This window comes from Rhea americana, unplaced genomic scaffold (genome assembly GCF_003343005.1).
Source record: "Rhea americana isolate MKP2758 unplaced genomic scaffold, rheAme1 scaffold_129, whole genome shotgun sequence".
Classification (NCBI taxonomy): domain Eukaryota; kingdom Metazoa; phylum Chordata; class Aves; order Rheiformes; family Rheidae; genus Rhea; species Rhea americana.
The window spans coordinates 1,559,356-1,577,096 of NW_028185361.1; the positions used below are offsets into that span (position 1 = coordinate 1,559,356).

The following is a 17,741-nucleotide window of genomic DNA, read 5'->3' on the forward strand; positions in this document are numbered from 1 at the left end:
AGCTGCTCRGCAGCCACTGAGGAATTACTAGTAAATAGATAGCCATCACAGAAGTTATTGTTGCAACCGATATCTTTGTGTGTCGATTTAAGGAAAAGGGAGAAAGAGATGAAGTCTGGATAATCTCATCTTCATAGAGATAATAGACTGGTAGATTGCAATATGGAGGCTTGAACCATTGCTGTCCGTACATTACGGAAGAGAACTTCCATTGCCACTAGTGTGAAAACTGACATCTCCATAAGACTAGTGTCAAAACTGACACTTTTACAAGCAGCAYATTTGTATGTTAATTACTCAAATAATATCCCTTCTCTTTATCTAAAGAAAGGAAAAATAAATTCAGAAAGATAAAATAAATGAGAAAGCTCGCAGTTTTTTCCCTCAGTACATTGTTCTCTATGCCAAATAGGGTTTTTGACTACTTGCTGAGTCTAAACCACTAAGAATACTACAGGAATTCAATTAATACTGCAACTGTTTCCATCCTCTGTCATCCTTGAAAATAGGTGAGGCAAGAAGGGCATAAAGACAGCACCTATTGTCTTCACATTGAGTACCAGCTTTTGGTACTGCATGGTCCCCTTTGCCAACCCCTTAGGAGTCAAAGACCTACTCTTAAGAAACCTGTGAAAAAGACTGCATTATTCATGCATTTAAGCTGTCACTGTCACTGAAAGGGTGGCCTCTACCCCTTCATCTGTTAACTCTTCCAATGCTGGCCCAAGCCCTCTCTTCCCAGTGGCCTCTTTTCCTTAGTATGTTACATTTTCAACCACTTTTCCCTGCAGAAGGCAAAGGCCTCAATATCTATCAGTTTCTGATTTTTAATCCATTTCAATTTTAGCTTCCACAGTTGACCAGAAAAAATATAGCAAACTCACGAAAGTAAAACGAGAGGTCCAAAGGTTGCAACAGCAACTAGCTCTGTTTGTTATGCACATTGCTGAAAACAAAGTCTTACAAGTTTCTTGAACATACATTTTCTCTTCCAGCTAAGAACCGCAAATAGGTTAGAAAAGCAGGAATAATCATGCATACCTGTTTAATAAAAAATAGCATACATAGCACCAGACACATTACGAATCACACTTATAACCTTAAGGAGAAAGCAACAAATACTTCAGTAGCAAAAGGAAGACTAGGGAAAGCATGGGCCCATTGCTGATTGGGGTGGGTACTCTGACAATAAAGGATAGAAAAGGCAGAATTACTGAATGCCTGCMTTGCTTCAGTCTTCACTGTTAAGGGCAGCCCCCAGGAATCCCACACACTGGAGACAAGAGAGAAAGTCTGCAGAAAAGACGACTTTCCYTTGGTTGAGGAGAATAGGATTAGAGATCTCTTAGGCAAATATGAAATTCACCAACCCAAARGCCCTGATGGAATGCATCCACGAGTACTGAGAGMGCTGGTGGATGTTACTGCTAGGCTGCTCTCCACCATCTTTGAGAAGTTGGAAAACTAGAGAGGTGTGCCTGAGGACTAGAAGAAAGCCAGTGTCCTCTCCAGTCTTCAAAAAGGGCAAGGAGGACCACCCAGGCAACTACAGGCTGGTCAGCCTCACCTCCATCCCTGGAAAGGTGATGGAACAGCTCGTCCTGGATGTCATCTCCAGACATATGAAGGAAAAGAAGGCGACCAGGAGGAGTCAGCACGGATTCACTAAGGGGAAATCCTGCTTAACCCATCCGAACACCTTTTCTGATGGAATGGCTGGCTGGGTAGATGAGGACGTTGTGTACCTTGACTTCAGCAGGGCTTTTAACACTGTCTCCCAGAACATCCTCATAAGACAAATTCAGGAAATGTGGGTTAGGTGAGTGCACAGTGAGGAGGATTGAGAACTGGCTGAAAGATAGAGATCAGAGGGTCATCCTCTGTGGCACAAAGCCTAGTTGGAGGCCTGTACCTGGTGGAGTCCCCCAGGGGTCAGTACTTCTTCATCAGTGACCTGGATGAAGGGTCAGAGTGCCTCCTCAGCAAGTTGGCTGAGCATACAAAACTGGGAGGAGTGGCCGAGACACCACCCCTGAATACCTGTGCTGTCATTCAGAGAGACCTAGACAGGCTGCAGAGATGGGCAGAGAGGAACCTCATGAAGTTCAACAGAAGCAAGTACAGGGTCCTGCATCTGGGAAGGAATAACCAATGCACGAGTACAGATTGGGGGCTGACCTGCTGGAAAGCAGCTCTGCAGAGAAGGATCTGGGAGTGCTGGTGGATGGCAAGTTGACCATGAGCCAATAATGTGCTCTGGTGGCCAAGAAGGCCAATGGTCTCCTGGGGTGTATTAGGAAGCATGTTGCCAGCAGGTTGAGGCAGGTGATCCTGCCCAGTCCCAGTGAGGCCACATCTGAAGTGCTATGTCCCATTCTGGGCCCCCAGTCCAAGAGAGACATGTAGCTATGGGAGAGAGTCCAGTGTAGGGTTACAAAGATGATCAGAGGACTGCAGCATTTCTCCTACAAGGAAAGGCAGAGAGAGGTAGGCCTGTTTAACCTGGAGAAAAAAAAAGACTGAGAGGGGATCTTACCAATGTCTACAAATACCTTAAGGGTGGGTGTCAAGGAGATGGGGCTGGACTCTTTTCAGTGATGCCCAGCGACAGGACAAGAAGCAATGGGCAGAAACTGAATCACAGGGAGTTCCACCTGAATATGAAGAACTTCTTCACTGTGAGAGCTGTGAGAGTGACAGAGCAGGGGACCAGACTGCCCAGACAGGTTKTGAAATCTCCTTCTCTGGAGATATTTAAAACCTGCCAAAATGCAATTCTGTTTAACATGCTTTAACTGAAGGGTTGGACAAGATGATCTCCAGACATCTCTTCCAACCTCAACCWTTCTGTCATTCTTTGATAAAGTGAGTCCAGCCACTGATTTAATGCAAAATAACRTAGGTGAATAATCTCATTTCAGTAGTGTTCCCAGTCAAACAGCAAGCATGTTGTTTTGTTTTGACTTGTTTTTTTAAAAAAACAATTCAGAAGTAGGAAAATCCAGTCTACCTGAGATTGTAACCATTGGTTACAACACTGACTTCATTCCAAGAAAGATTGTAGTAAAGGCAGTTGTAATTGTGAGTAAAAGCTCCTACTTACCAGTCAGCCTTTTGTCTCCATGAGCTGCAGGATTTAGACACCAGAAAGCATACTGGACACTGTTTTTGCTGTAACCCTTGTTACCACCAATTCTTTCTCTCCTTCCCTCTCACTCTCATCACACTCAGTCCAGTTATGATTTCTTCATATCAACATCCTTAATGATATTGGAAAGGGCACTCTGCTCACACCATATTTCTGAGAAGGCAGTCATTTGAGGTTTTTAGAGAAAAGAAAAGTGAAATGGCTATTGCTCTCTCTCAGTTACTTAGTACTTGTTAGATTTCATCAGCATAATACTTCATGTCCTATGAAGAGTTCAAAAGCTTTGACTAATTCAAGAATTATTTTAATTTTCAGAAATTTAACTTATACTCCATCAGTTTCACCAGTAGCTTGTTCAGTATGTGATTTTTCACTTCATTTTTTACCGATGCAGAATATTCAATTTGAGTAAACAATTCAATAAAGAATACTGATGACATGACTCTTTTAATGCATAGTTTTTCAGATTTGTGAGTATTATTTTATAATTTATGTTAACAGTTAACTTACATAAGGTTATACTTCAGTAACACTAAAATATGTAGCAACCTAAAAGAGGTATAACTTTGTGTTTAGTCCTCACTAATTTTGGAAATGCATTATTTTGGCTTACAGTATTTGTCAGGGTGGCAGATCTGTCCACACCATAAGCATACTACAAACCTAAATCTAAACAGAATTTTAAATTACAATCCACAAAGGAAAAAAAAAAAGAGAGAGAGAGAGAGAGAGAGAGAAAGAGTGAAAAAGAGTGTGCTATGAATACTGAGCTGAAAAATCATCAAATTTTGGTCAATCAGTAAGCCAGGCAAGCAACATATGGTTGGAAACTTCTCATAAAGTTTCATCTAACCTGATAGAAATTTTTTCAGTAAAAGGATAACTGTTTGAACAACTCCTTTAAGCTTAACTAACACTTTATCAGGAAGTTACTGAGTGATCTATGACTTTCACCTTAAGATACAATAAACTATTTTCACCCTTTAAGAAAGGAATCTAATGCCTTTGATAAAAGTTTAACTGCTCAATTTAATTACAATACAAACCTGTTCCAGCGTTTCTATTCTGCTGTCTTTGACTTGCAAAATTTCTAATACCTTTCTGTCCTTGACTTCAGCTTTCTGCTTTTCTCTGGAAACAAACAAAAAATAAACACTTTATTAGTCATAATTTACAGWTAATCATTTGAATTTTTCATGTCCTGATAATGAATGTCATTTTAAAGCACAGAAAATTAAATTATATGAAGCTGACAGGCCTCGCAGAATTAATCAGTGAACATATGGCAAGTGACAGCAAATTACATTTGTAAACAGCTAAGACAACTTTATTCTAAAAGAAACAGAAGAAAGAGGTTTCAAAATATAATTTTTAAACACCTAAAATTATCCATATTTCTCCCCAAATGCAGAAAGTGTACTTGTCTACAGACTGAACAAAATGKTTTTTTCCTCCTTATGGCAATATAAAGACAATAACCTGTTTGTGAGTCTTAGTCAACTGCATGGCCTTTCTCTGCCTGAAACAATACTTTTGAATACCATGGATGATTATTTTAGTTCTATAATGTCCTGCACATAGACAGAATCTACTTTTTTTTTTTTTTTACCATTAAGGGTAACAGATTGATGTAATTCTGTTTCTCCATTACTATTTATTATTGCATATTATAGAGATTTTAAAAGCTAAACTTTTCTGCTCCTAATGCTCTCATACCATGCTTTTTCAGTAAAGTGCTAAAATATAAAGTCTAATAATGGGTAAATAAATATTTAAATGAAAATGTGGAATTTAATACAAAAATAGCAAGCATTTCAGAAGCCTTGGTGACAAGATCTCATAACAGTGAGCAATACAAATTTAATGGCACTAACGTATCATAGTATTACTAGGAAAATTTTGTAGTCTAGGAAAAGCCTAAATGAAAAAAAAAGTATATTTAAACTACTTTTAGGCAAGTAGAAAAAGAAAACACTAACAGTTAGATGAACATGAATGATTTTCTTACGGAGATAGGATTAAAAGAAAAAGAAAGCTGTACARTACAGAGAAGAGTGAAACGAAGTATTCAACAAGAATCTTCCAGAAGATTCTTCATCTATTCCTTCTGAGTTGTTCAYAGAAAACTCAGAAAGGCGCTTAACATTTGAAGAAAGACAGAAAGCTTAACAGAAAAATGCACTTTGGATGCTGGCCTCAAAGCTTTTGATCCCCTGTAATCAGAAGCAACGAGGGGTTCTCAAGATGCCTTAAGATGACATGAGCATTGAAATACATAATACAGTCAGTCTTTCCACAGTTTATCGTCTACCAAAACCAAAGTACACTGTAATTACAGAGCTCCACGCAGATACAAAGYTACCATATGTATTTTGAAAGGTTGCACTGTAATGTCCTTTGAAGAAAAATGTAACAACAAAATAAGGAGTGGAATAAAAACCAGAACAAATATGTTGGTTAATAGATGATACAATCAATGAAATTGACACACATTGAAAAAATAAATTCTAGTAATGCATAAACTAGTTTACAGGATCCATTCTTTCAGTCAAGTTTTAAAAATGATTTTCATTAAAGAATTTTTGGTAACAATATAAACTATTTTTATCAAAAAGATATCAGACAAATTCGAAAATTAGGGGTTAGTTTGAAAAGTGTTTTCTGTGAACATATTAATTCTGTAAGTGCTTTTCACAGTATTATGTCTATGTTTCTGTAACAAGTATACTCTAAGTAGCAGGTATCATCCAGTTCCTGCAACTTAACTTACAATGTTCAACAAAATGTTCCAGTTTAAAAATCCAAACACTTCTTCCTACTTTATTTTTTTGCTCTGTGGTCCATAATGACTATGGACAATTATCCACTCTCAAAGATAATCACTGCAGTACAAAAAACCCACACATTTTGGGAAGGAGGTATCTCTCTCCTCTGAGCACACTACTCCATGATCAAGTGATCCATTAAAAACTATAGAGTTATTTCTCAGTATTATGGCACTCCACGTTTTTTCCAGTTCTTAACTAAAACTAGACAATTTACAAATTAAAGATTAGACACATACCTAACCACTTTGCTAGATCCAAAATTTTAAAGCTTCAAAAGGCAAAAAGCAAAATAAGTAATGTGTAGACATAAAAGTTACAACACAAAATACATAGTTAAGTCCCATGAACCACTAAATAACATTGTATTCTGCCCCTCAAAAGCATTCTGTCTTAACCCTGACTGAGAAGCCCTACCCATGCTTTCTTCCAGAAGTGCTGCACTTTCCTTCCCATTTTATTTCAATTCTATTTCCTATTCCCCCTTAAAAGTAACTTTTGTGCTGACTAGTCATTTTACATCTACCACCCATAATCTCTGCTGCCACCATGTTTCCCCACTCCTCTAACAATCACCTCCTCTCAAAAAGTCAGCTTTTTTCAACACCAAGCCCAATTAAATACAAATACTGGTTAATTAACTAGTCTCTTAATTCAGCCATGCAATCATCACTTGAAAATTTATTAAAGTTATTTTCTAATGGATTAACCGATCTGAAAACCTGATGGGTCAGGTAGATTTCCAAAAGCAAGCCTCAAAAGAACTCTACAGGTTATTATTATTATTATTATTATTTTATTTTTATTATTATTACTTTAAAGAAGGAATTGGAAGCAAGTGAATAAACCAGCAAAAGACCAAGCACCAACCAAAACAACAAGCTGCTCTAGAGATCTGAAAGCAGTTTGTTCAGTTAATTCTGGTATTTTACTGGTATTTGAGTATTTATGAAGCCCTGTGACTTTAGGATAAGGCTGCACACCAAAGGGGTTTTAAGAATGTGGAAGGAACCAGACAGAAGGAAAGACTTTTATTAACAAGTGAAGCAGAAAAGTGCCTGTGTATGTAAATGTACACGCACACATAATCCAGTGGTTCAAACTATATACATAACTACAGTATTTTCCCTATGATTCTTGGTCAAATTCCTTTGAACAAAACTGTCAAGAAAAAAGTCTGTAAATATAGATCTGTATCTATCATAACAAACGGAAAACTGTGGTAATGTCACCAAAAATAGTATCACGTTATCACACTTAGCTGAAGAAGAGAGAACCCTAATCACCAGAACATAAACATTCAATGGATGTTGTCAGAAGCCTTAAGCATAAATTAAAACCTCACATGGAACTTTATCAGCAGCTCCGCCTGGTGGCACAGGATGATTTCCAATACTCATTACAAGACAGCTCCCCACAGACTCTCTAGGTAGTATGACTGAAGCTTACTGGACCTGCTGTTGTGCCTTAAAATGAGATTTGGTGTGAATAGCAGTAACCCCCTCCTGCTTTTTAGGATGGTAGCAAGTATGTAGCAAAATCTTTTACTGATTTCATTAATTCAGATGTTATATATTTACAATATATTAAAAAAGTATACTGGAATACGGAAAAAAATTCAGGCACTGTCAAGAAGCTGATGATGATCAATGACTGAGACAAACTCCTGTTTAGCTAATTAGAACCACTGATGAGCAATAATGATGTGAGCTAAGAATATCCACAGACTTCTTTAGGATGAAAAATGGAGTGAAGAGAGGCTGTCAATTTGTACAAGTTTTAAGCTCCAATCAGTTTTCCCATAGGTACTACCTATTTTAAATGTTTAACACAGCTGTACTTAGCCATACAGATTATCTAGATCCCTCTTTCCACAGAAACAAAATAATGGAGAAAGTCTTACCTAATGTTTTTTCCGTGTTACTATCTATGCTACATATTATGCACCAAGACAGGATAATATTTTCTGAGGTTTAGCCCATTATTAATGGCTTGTCAAAAATGAAATATTAGACTACAAGGAAACATCTAACTATAAGGTGTGAAAGTAAAATAATCATCATAAAAACCTTAARATTTTCAAAACTAAATGTGTGGTGAAATTTAAAATACTGAGATTCCTAAAATCTTCAGCAAAAGTAGCCTACGGCAGAGGCAGTTTGTATCCTACCATAGGTCTTAATTTTTTAATCAATCAAGCAATTAACTATTTGTTAAGAAAAATAATTTAGAGCTGCATATAATTATTCCATTTCTACATGAATTAAATTAAAATAATTTTAACTAATAAAAGCTTCAATTTGCTATTCACAGGTTTCATTGAATATCCCATTTCAGTTTTACCAACAGGAGCATTCCTTTTTATTTTAATACTAGTGATTTACAAATTTGGCCTAAAATACCTAAGAAAGTTAAATGGCTCAAAATTTGAGCCACGTGATTTATAAGAAATAAAAAAAGAACACATGACAGGTTATGCTTTTAACAGTATACAACTAAAAGTAAACTGCTTCTAAAAAAACTGCTATTTTTGATTTTTTTTTTTAAGTTAAGGGGCTATAGAATTAGAAAGGTTATACAATATCTGTTTCTATGTTGCAGCATTTAATTTAGCTATCTCCTGTTCTTCAATTTTCCAACTGTTTTGCAGATAGACCTGACAAGTGCATACATTCACTCTTGTTACTAAATAGAAAATGAATCACTCATACATAGAGTGAAGTTTTATAAAGACACTCTCATTACTGTAAATATGGCACCAATATCATAGTGTGCAGACGTATCTCTGCTTGCACAGTCTGTGGTTAGCAAAACAGAGCTTAAGCCTTACTTTTTCAGCTGGAAACTTCACCACGTTTCTGTGCTCCTATTAAGGACGGGAGAGGAAAACCAAAAGCAAAAAAATTTTGATTCAGTAAGGTAGTTTAATTTCACCTCAGATCTTAGAGGTGAAAAAAAAATGTGCTACAATGCATTTTTAAATTGACACACATAATTATCAATTCTCCCTTTAACTTTTAATACTTACAAATAGTGCTTTTRAAATATTTAGACAGATAGAGCAAAAAAATTTAAATTGGCATTAAATAAATTTAAATATTTAAATAAATATCACACTTTAAGACAGAAGTAATTTTCTACAGTGAAACTGCATAAGCCTACTTTAGCTTCTTTAAAAGAACGATTTAAGTACAGAAAAATCATAAAATTYTTATTTCCTTATATATCAATTTATTTAGAGCTGTGTTTGCTATCTATTCTACTATATATATCAGAACTGAAAAGCATCATTATAGAAAACTAAATTTTCTTGCATTTTTAAGTTAATTGATTTCATTCACTAGATGACTTGAGCTCTCTTATTGTAAACAATATACATACAATGCTATACATAGCTTTACAGCATTGTACAGAAAATAAGCAACATTTTTCTTCAATAATTTTGCTAACATTTTTCATCTAAAATATACAAGCCTCTTACAGGGTTCAAAATATCAGCACTTCAGAACAGACTGTTTTAACATCTGCACATCACCAGGGTTTCCCCAAAGGATTTTTAAATGATGCCTGCCTGTGCTGAATAAAGTGCTAACTTGCACCTTGCATTTCAAACTGTGTCCTGAGCAGCCATCCAGTTGGTACAACACCAGCTGAATTCCCAGAGGCCACTGTTCAATCAGGCTTGACTGCAATTATCATGTCAATATTTTGTGCTCCGATATGCAGATATGCACACATGCAAGCTGCATAATACTTTCTTCTCCATGGAATGTTGACTTATGTTCAATGTTCTGAGAATTTTTAATGAAACAGGATATTAAACTTTCATCAGCTGTAGACAATCACAGTTATTTGACCTTAGATAGAAAGGTTATATCCTTATGCTCTATCATTCTGTCCACTTTATCGAGTGGTAATAACTAGGGAGTCCACTTTATTTTAAATTCACGGTGACAAAATAGTAACGGACCTTATAAATGTTTTAACTCTTGTTTACTTTCTAGTTCTCTTGTCATTCTGCTTTCCACTAATTTGGACAAGAATAAAATTAAAAGCTATAAAAAGCTGCTGGAATYTATTTATCATTCCTTCGAAAGATGTAAGTTGCAGCTCTTTATTTTTCTGTATCTATATATTTTTTAAATCTATATTGTTCATACCTACCGAGCATTCACTAATCCTTTTGCGTAGGAAATATGTCATTTTTTGTACGTCCTTATCTTTATTCACTGAGGAATATATGACAACTTGATGTTTAATATTTGTTTCACAATCTGCTACGCACAACACAAATACAAGGATGCAGCAAACTGCAGCATAGTAAGCTTCTGTGATTACCATTTCAATAATTCTTCAATTATTTCTGATCACTTGCTCTTCAGCCTAATTTTCTTCCATTTAKACAACCTTAGATAGAAATAACTCCCTAGGAATAAGAACCAAATCTGTATTAATGTTGGCACCAGCATTCAGAGCCCCGCTCACACTAGAGTGAGCCAAGTCTTGCAGGACAGAAACACAATTGGATTTTAGGCATGGAAAACATATTTAAGGCAAATCTGCCATGTGTATGTGTTTGCAAGAGTATAATCTAGAATAACACAATTCCCATCTACCAAGTGTTTTATCACTGCTACAGTTTGATCACTACTGGATTCAATTGCATTTCCCTTTCATAAGAAAGCAAGTCAGCTGGATGCCCTAAAGTAGAAGTCAGAATCAGCTGATCCTTTCAAGATTTCAGGTATTAGAAAAGTCTTAGGGAAGCTCTCAAAGTTTACATAAAGATTTCAATATCTTTGATAATCTAATCTGAACCCCAAATCCATTTGAGTTTTTACATGAATTTACCTATAAACGGTCCTAGAAAGCAMCTTTAATTCATCATCAAGAAAAATGAGCGTTTCAAAAGGCTTCAGTGAACTAGAAACAGCATGCTCTTTACATAATACTGAGATCAATAGTATTTAAAGTAGCTTGAAAGTATACTAACATGAGATATACTTTTACAGTGGCTTGTTTGAAAATACCTGGAGGCTTTATATATCCCAAAGGCATTTCTCATTTGCACAGTAAAGATAATTTTTTGTTTATATCTGAATATTAAAATGGAAATACAGTTACAGTTACCAGCAAGAACTGCAAAGACTGCTGAAAAGTAAAATATCATTGGTGTATTATTGGAACTAACAGAACAGCCATAAAAAGGCCCAGTTAATTTTTTTTTACAATTTTAGGGCAGGTGAACTTCTATTTTGGGACCATGAAAGCATTTCAAAATAGCAGACAAATAACAGAAACCCGTTGTTAATTTCACACCACCATCCCACCTGAAATTACACCTTTTACATTTTTCTGTAATACTCGGGGGGAGRGGAGGTACTATAAATAATCATGTCTAATGTTAAAAATGTAAGTTACCTAACTGTATGACTACTGCCCTTTTAATTTCTCCCACTATATGCTTGATAATATTGATAGGTTCACTATCTATATGACACAGCATACGGAACACCTATTCTTTTGTAGATTCTGTTATGTTCTAGTGAGTAGCTGCCCTACGATCTCAGATAAACTATAATGAAGACAGATAACTCAGGGAGCACTGAAAGTTAGTTAGTTATGGAAATTTATTGTAGCAAAAACACAGTGAAAATTACACTATGCAAAAAGCTGAACTATCTATGTCACATAGTCCAAAAGAAATAACGGAAGATTCACATCTATTTCATCCTGTTTGTATCCATTTAAAAACTTCCTAGTAAGCTGAGGCAAGCTGCAAAACCTTATCMGCTTGGATAGGACTGGGTCAACAGTCACTAAGATAGATCACGAGGGAAAGTCTTAGAGGAGACTTAAGATTTTTTTTTAGATTTCTTTAAGTGTAAATTTTCAATTTGCAGCTTTTGGCTGGGACCACTATGTAGAGTACAGAAACACTTGTGAGCACCACACATACTACCTGCTGAATGACCCATTTCAGGAATCATTTTGCTTTCAAATGTTTCTTAGTCATCTCATGTTGTAATTCTTTAAGTCTACAYGTTTTTGGTAGATCAAAGCCCAGGACATTACCAGATGTACAATTTTCTGGCCAGTAGCAATGCCCAGGTAGTAAACTTTCAGATAATCTTATTAACATATCTGAACTGAGGTATATTGATTCTGTGCTGGTACCATAACTTATTTTGTGTTATAAAGCAGCGAATAGGACAAAAAAAATTTCCAGAATGAGGAGAGTGTAGAAAGTTGAAGGAATGAGCAGTTTAGGAAACGATAACAGAAAGCTATAGCTGGAAAAGTTAAGAGAGAAAACAGAGAGCTGTAATTTGGAGGTGCAAAAAAGAGCATTTATAGATAAAGTTGGCCTAGAAATTATTTCCAAGGAGGTAATTAGATCCTTCTCAAGCAAAAGAAATGAAGCTACATCAATTAAAGGGAAAAATCCCTCTATTTATACACTAATGTTAGAGCCAATACACTAATAATACTATAGCACTAATTGCTCTATCTGTCAAAATCAAAGCAAACTCAAAGCTGTGATTAATAAAGTTCATGTATACTGAATGGGTTTTATCCAAACCTATTCCAGAATTCTTTGGGATAATGACAGTGCCTAAAGAGACGTTATGGAAGCGATCTGTTCTTTCTTAATTCTGTAACTCTGAGAAAGGTATGATATAGATATATAGCCCTGAATTCATCCAAGCTTTCCAAAGCACCAGTATTCTTCTAAAGGAAGAAGGGAGTACATAAAAAATTGGACAAGCACCGGAATATAAATATATCGTCGTGCTTCTGCRTAACAGTACCAACCACCAGCCTGTCTACATAAAGGCCATACAAACACACAAATTATGCTAATCTTTAACWTCATATAGAATTGAAATTTTTTCTAAATAGATAAGGTAGGTATAACTCTATAGCAAAAGAATATCACAAATATTTCCCAGCACATTAACAAAAAAAAATTCAGTTCGCTATCATCCTTTTGTGCAATTAAGGTGGCATCTAAAACCCCCATTTCAACATGGAAGTTCACTGCAACTATCAGAATAATGCATATACAATAATAATTTCTGTTCTAAATTAAGTACAACCTACCTTAAAGCAAAGGAAAACAATCAAATATAATAAAAAGGCTAGTTATGAAGTAGGATAAACAAATAATGAAGACACACTATATCTTATACAGGCATAAAATCACCCAAGATCATATAAGCCCAAGATAACTTATTATATATTTTTTTCAAATGTGCTTTCTAACATCTCTGTGAGTGACTGTATTAAGATCCTGATTTTTATATGCAACACCAATTAAAAGAAATATTGCTTGGTCTATTCAGTACCCATTAAAATACTGTTTTTAATTTGTTAAACTACATGTGAGTGAGCTAAAACTTTCCATTGTTCCACTAAATGTATGAATGAGTTTAAGGTAAAGCAGTTTGAGAATATATATACAGAAATATATTTAATTTTATACAGATATGGAAAAATATGTATGTATATACACATACTTATATTTATTTGAACTTTTTGATGTTTAGAGAAGGAAAACTGGTATGACCACCACCGTCCTCATGAAAATATAAACAAATTTCATCATGAAACAAGTCTGTTTCAACACAAATGAAGTACGTTGTCCTAGATTTTTCACTTTTTTTTTTTTTTAAAAAAAACCTGCTTCCAAACCATAACTTGCAAGCAGTGTCAAAGCAGTACATAYAACACTGTCCAAATACTCCCTCTGTAGGTGAACATCTTGCTACAGAGTCGGAAGTTATTTGATACCATCACTGGTGCCTGCATCTGAATTCTCAGGTAACTGCTGTTTTAGCAGGAGCTTCGCATGCTTGCAGCATCTATTTCTTCCACTGGATATAGATGCTTTAGAATATAAGCTTTAAATTACATGATCATATCCTATTATTTTTTTAACAAAATTTTCATTGCTTTATGCAATGCAGAAAATGGGACAACACTACAGAAAATGCACTCCAAGCTAAAGAATTAATGCTCTATTTTTGAAAGTTGAAGAATGTTAACTAAATCAAGTCAAGAAAGAAAAACTGTGAACAAATACCAAAAAAAGTCTTGAGATTAAAGCAATAAACGGAACCCCAAAAGAACTAGAATCCCTTCTACTTCTATGACAAGCTTCACAACTAATCTTGACAGTTTTCAAAAGCAAAACTACATTTATTTTTCTTTAAAGCAAAAACAAAACAAAACCAAAAACAGGGTAATCTAAGAGATATAATCAAGTGATTAAGTCCTATGACAGCTACCTTATCCACTTACTCACTTTTTTGCCCTTTGCCTAAAAAAAGAAAAAAGTTATATGTAAATATTAACATTCAAAAACTATCAATGACATCTGATGATTAATTAATACTTATAGTAATCAGATGCTAATGGATAAGTGCCATGAGGAAATCATTATTAATATCCTCTGAGGAATTAAATTTAAACTGCATAGTCAGCTTTTATCTTACAAAGTCTGAGGCTTTGACTTTTAGAGTAAATATACACAATTGAAAAACGTAACTGTTATTTAACTTCCTAAGATACCAGAAATTTTCAKTTACCTCCTTTTGCTTTTTCAGTAGAAGAATCAGAATATGCAGTATGCTTACAATTTGTTTGAAGAACTGAATTCAATGCCAGCATAACAACCTCAGTGAAAACAGATTCTAAAGCACATTTCAACTTACACCAGAAAAGGAAACTTGTAACAGGTACAATGTACAAAGCTTACATCTAGCTATTCCTCACAAAAACTTAACAATGAAATTTCTGTAATATTATTTTTTWAAAAATGCATTTTTATAAATTAAAAATTACTCACCTTTCCACAATCAGGCTGACAGCTTTTGTAATATCTGGATTTGACACTTGAAGACGTTTCCACAAAGACCATACAAATTCTTTATCAGCCTTAAAAATGAGAACAAAGACAAAAAACACTATACATATGTTACAGTACGCATGTTCACAAGAAAAGTATTTGGGGGGAGGGAGGGAAAGGGCAAAAAAAAACCCTCGATTTTAGTGAGAACCCCAACAGGTTACTTGCTTGTAATTAAAAACATGGAATACAATTCTCTTGATTGAGAAGTTTTAACTACATGGAATTTTAGAAGAAAGACAAAGACCAACAACCAACATTAAGGGTATGCAACATGATACAAGGCAGCAGAGTCAGCATTATACACAAGGCTGCCTTTTGCTGTTGTGTACCAACTGTTGGTACTTCTAGCAGCATGGTATTATTCCTGGTAATGAACAATGAATTGGAAATACATGCTTCAAAATTAAGCTTGGCCAGCAGTTCTCTCCACTAAGAAAAAAAAAAAAAAAAAAAAAAAAAGTTCTTCAAAATTAAAGAAAAATAGAGAAAAATTAAATACTTGAATTTTTAAAGTAAAATTGAAGAGCTGCATTTGATAAGGTAGACAGTAAATCAGTCTTCAAGTACATGTGCCCAGCTAACTTGTATCATATGAAAGCTTTGGAAAAGATTCTTAAATAAAAGCAAGAAAACAATGTTCTTTAAAAATATACATAAGAAAGTTTGTGAAAGTTAAATATAAACTAAAGGCTTTTCTAGTATATAGAAGTAAATATTTTGCACTGGAGTATTTCTAAACCAACAGTCATGTTACTGAAAGCCCTAACATAGATGCTGTTATATTACAAACAAAAAAACAGAATCTATACATTACACAAAAATCAGCAAAAAAGGAAGACAGAATCATAACAAAGCATGTGGACATAATCCATGGACTGCTCTGAGATCAAATCTGCTAAACACAGTCTAACATCAGAATGTAAATTAATAAACCAAAAGATATTGTATTGACAGTTAGGACTAGTTAATAGGTAAAAATATCATTAGAGACTACTGTACCTGTTACTAGTTTTTAATCTTAATATCAGATATAATAGGACAATATATGTTATCATGCAGATGATCTAAAAGGAAAAATCACACTATAGCTATCAATTGCCCAGCCTCCTTTTTCTCCTGAACTCCTGGAACCTCACAATTTGCTAAGATACCATAGATATCATTAGCTCCTCGTTAACTGGAATCTCATTAAAGTTGGCTAGATAGACAACACAGTCTCTTTTACACAGCTTTTTGTCAGTCCTCAGTATCATACCTCCATTGTTTAATGTCCAACGTGGTCATACATTTCTCACTTAATTTCTCCTATCCTATCTTTTACAAATGAGAAAGGATTGTTTCTTTTGACACAGTACTGTGAGGCCATGACTAGAAGCTGCTAAAAGCAGCCTACAGAACTGCAAGTTCAACAAATCTCACAAGTCAATGCAACAATTTAGCCACACAAGCATCAAATTAGAGCCAATCCCTTCTTTCCATTTTTGCCTGATCAGTTTTGCCTTCTAGGAAGCAATTTGAATGTTAAAAGCAATATTAGTTCCAGTCCACCTTAATGTTTCCATTTTCTTCAGAAAAAGACAACTACTATCTTTGACATGAACTACAAGACCAACCAGTTAGCACAGGGCTTCCTCCTTACAAAATCTCTCTAAAGGGAGAGGAAGTTTTTCAAGATTCACACAGTATCAAATATTTTAACTCTTTTTTCTCCTCAAGAAAAATGAAGATAGAGTTACAAATAGTTATAATGGCAGTTGTCACTATGAAACTATCAAGACTAAAATCTCTGTACACAAAACTCAGTTGAAGACAGGATCATAACCACCTTTTTCATGTCTAAACTAATTTATTTAATTCAGATCAACAGCATACCAGCCAAATAAAAATACTGTATCAGAATTATAGATTTAAAGAACTTCAAATATGGTGAAGTTGGAAACAGGAAAAATGGTTGTAACTTTTTTCTCCRTAAGTTATGAGGAAAGCCTGAAAGACTTCTGGAAGAGTTCTGTTATATCTCTACAAAATTAGAAATCAAGGTCCTTAGTATCTTAAAATTGTGCAGAAAATTAGGACAATGATGGACTTACGAGAAAACCTAAAAGAAAACGCTGAGCAAGTGAGAAAGGAAGGATGTTTTCACTTCTACGTTTTTAAGAATGACTTTCTTGCCATTTCTGGTTTTATGTTTACTTACACCTTTAAATTCATCAACTTCTGCAATCAAGTAGGAAAGAAATCTTCATGGGAACTTGATGCCTTAACAGTATTTCACTGTGAAGCCAAAAAGGTCCATTCACTATTGAGACTGCATACCTCTAATGATTCAGACCAAGTTTCCCATAGTGTTAATAACTAAATAAAATAAAGACTCTGGCCACAAAGATCTTATAATCCAATTCTATTATCAGTTTATGCAAACTGAACAAAAGAACACACACCAGAATTATTTTGTTTTCTAGCAAACCAGAGAATTTTCATCCAACTTTTTATAGGACATACAAAACTTCAAAAATGTTGACATGGAAACTTCATTTCTAGTATTTCAAATAAATATTTCAAAAACAAATATTTAAGAATAACTTCAYATATAAAGACATGGAGCACAAACTAGTTTTAAAAGCTTTTATGAAAGAGAATTCACCTGTCTCTACCCAAATTGGGTTAACAATGCAATGGCTGATTTCCAAATCCTAAGTGACCTAGACATACGCAACAAAAAAATATATCCAAGATGAACTAATGGGATGATGGTGCATYATGGTCCAAGATAGCATTCATTTTTTGTAGAAAGGTAGCTTCAAAAGTAAGCCACACAAACATAAGAACTCAAGCGATTTCAAATCAATATCCA

The 17,741-nt window shown here is 34.8% G+C and overlaps 1 protein-coding gene across 3 annotated transcripts in view; it reads right to left on the reverse strand.

The window, feature by feature from the left end:
• CNTLN (centlein) overlaps nucleotides 1–17,741 on the reverse strand; it is a 201,953-nt gene that overhangs the window by 168,034 nt on the left and 16,178 nt on the right. For all 3 annotated transcript variants that reach the window (XM_085326231.1, XM_085326230.1, XM_085326229.1), the window contains exons 2-3: nucleotides 14,825–14,913; nucleotides 4,195–4,279 (exon numbers count right to left, since the gene is read on the reverse strand). In XM_085326231.1, coding sequence (XP_085182357.1) covers nucleotides 4,195–4,279; nucleotides 14,825–14,913 — 174 coding nt within the window. The remainder of the gene's footprint in view (nucleotides 1–4,194; nucleotides 4,280–14,824; nucleotides 14,914–17,741) is intronic.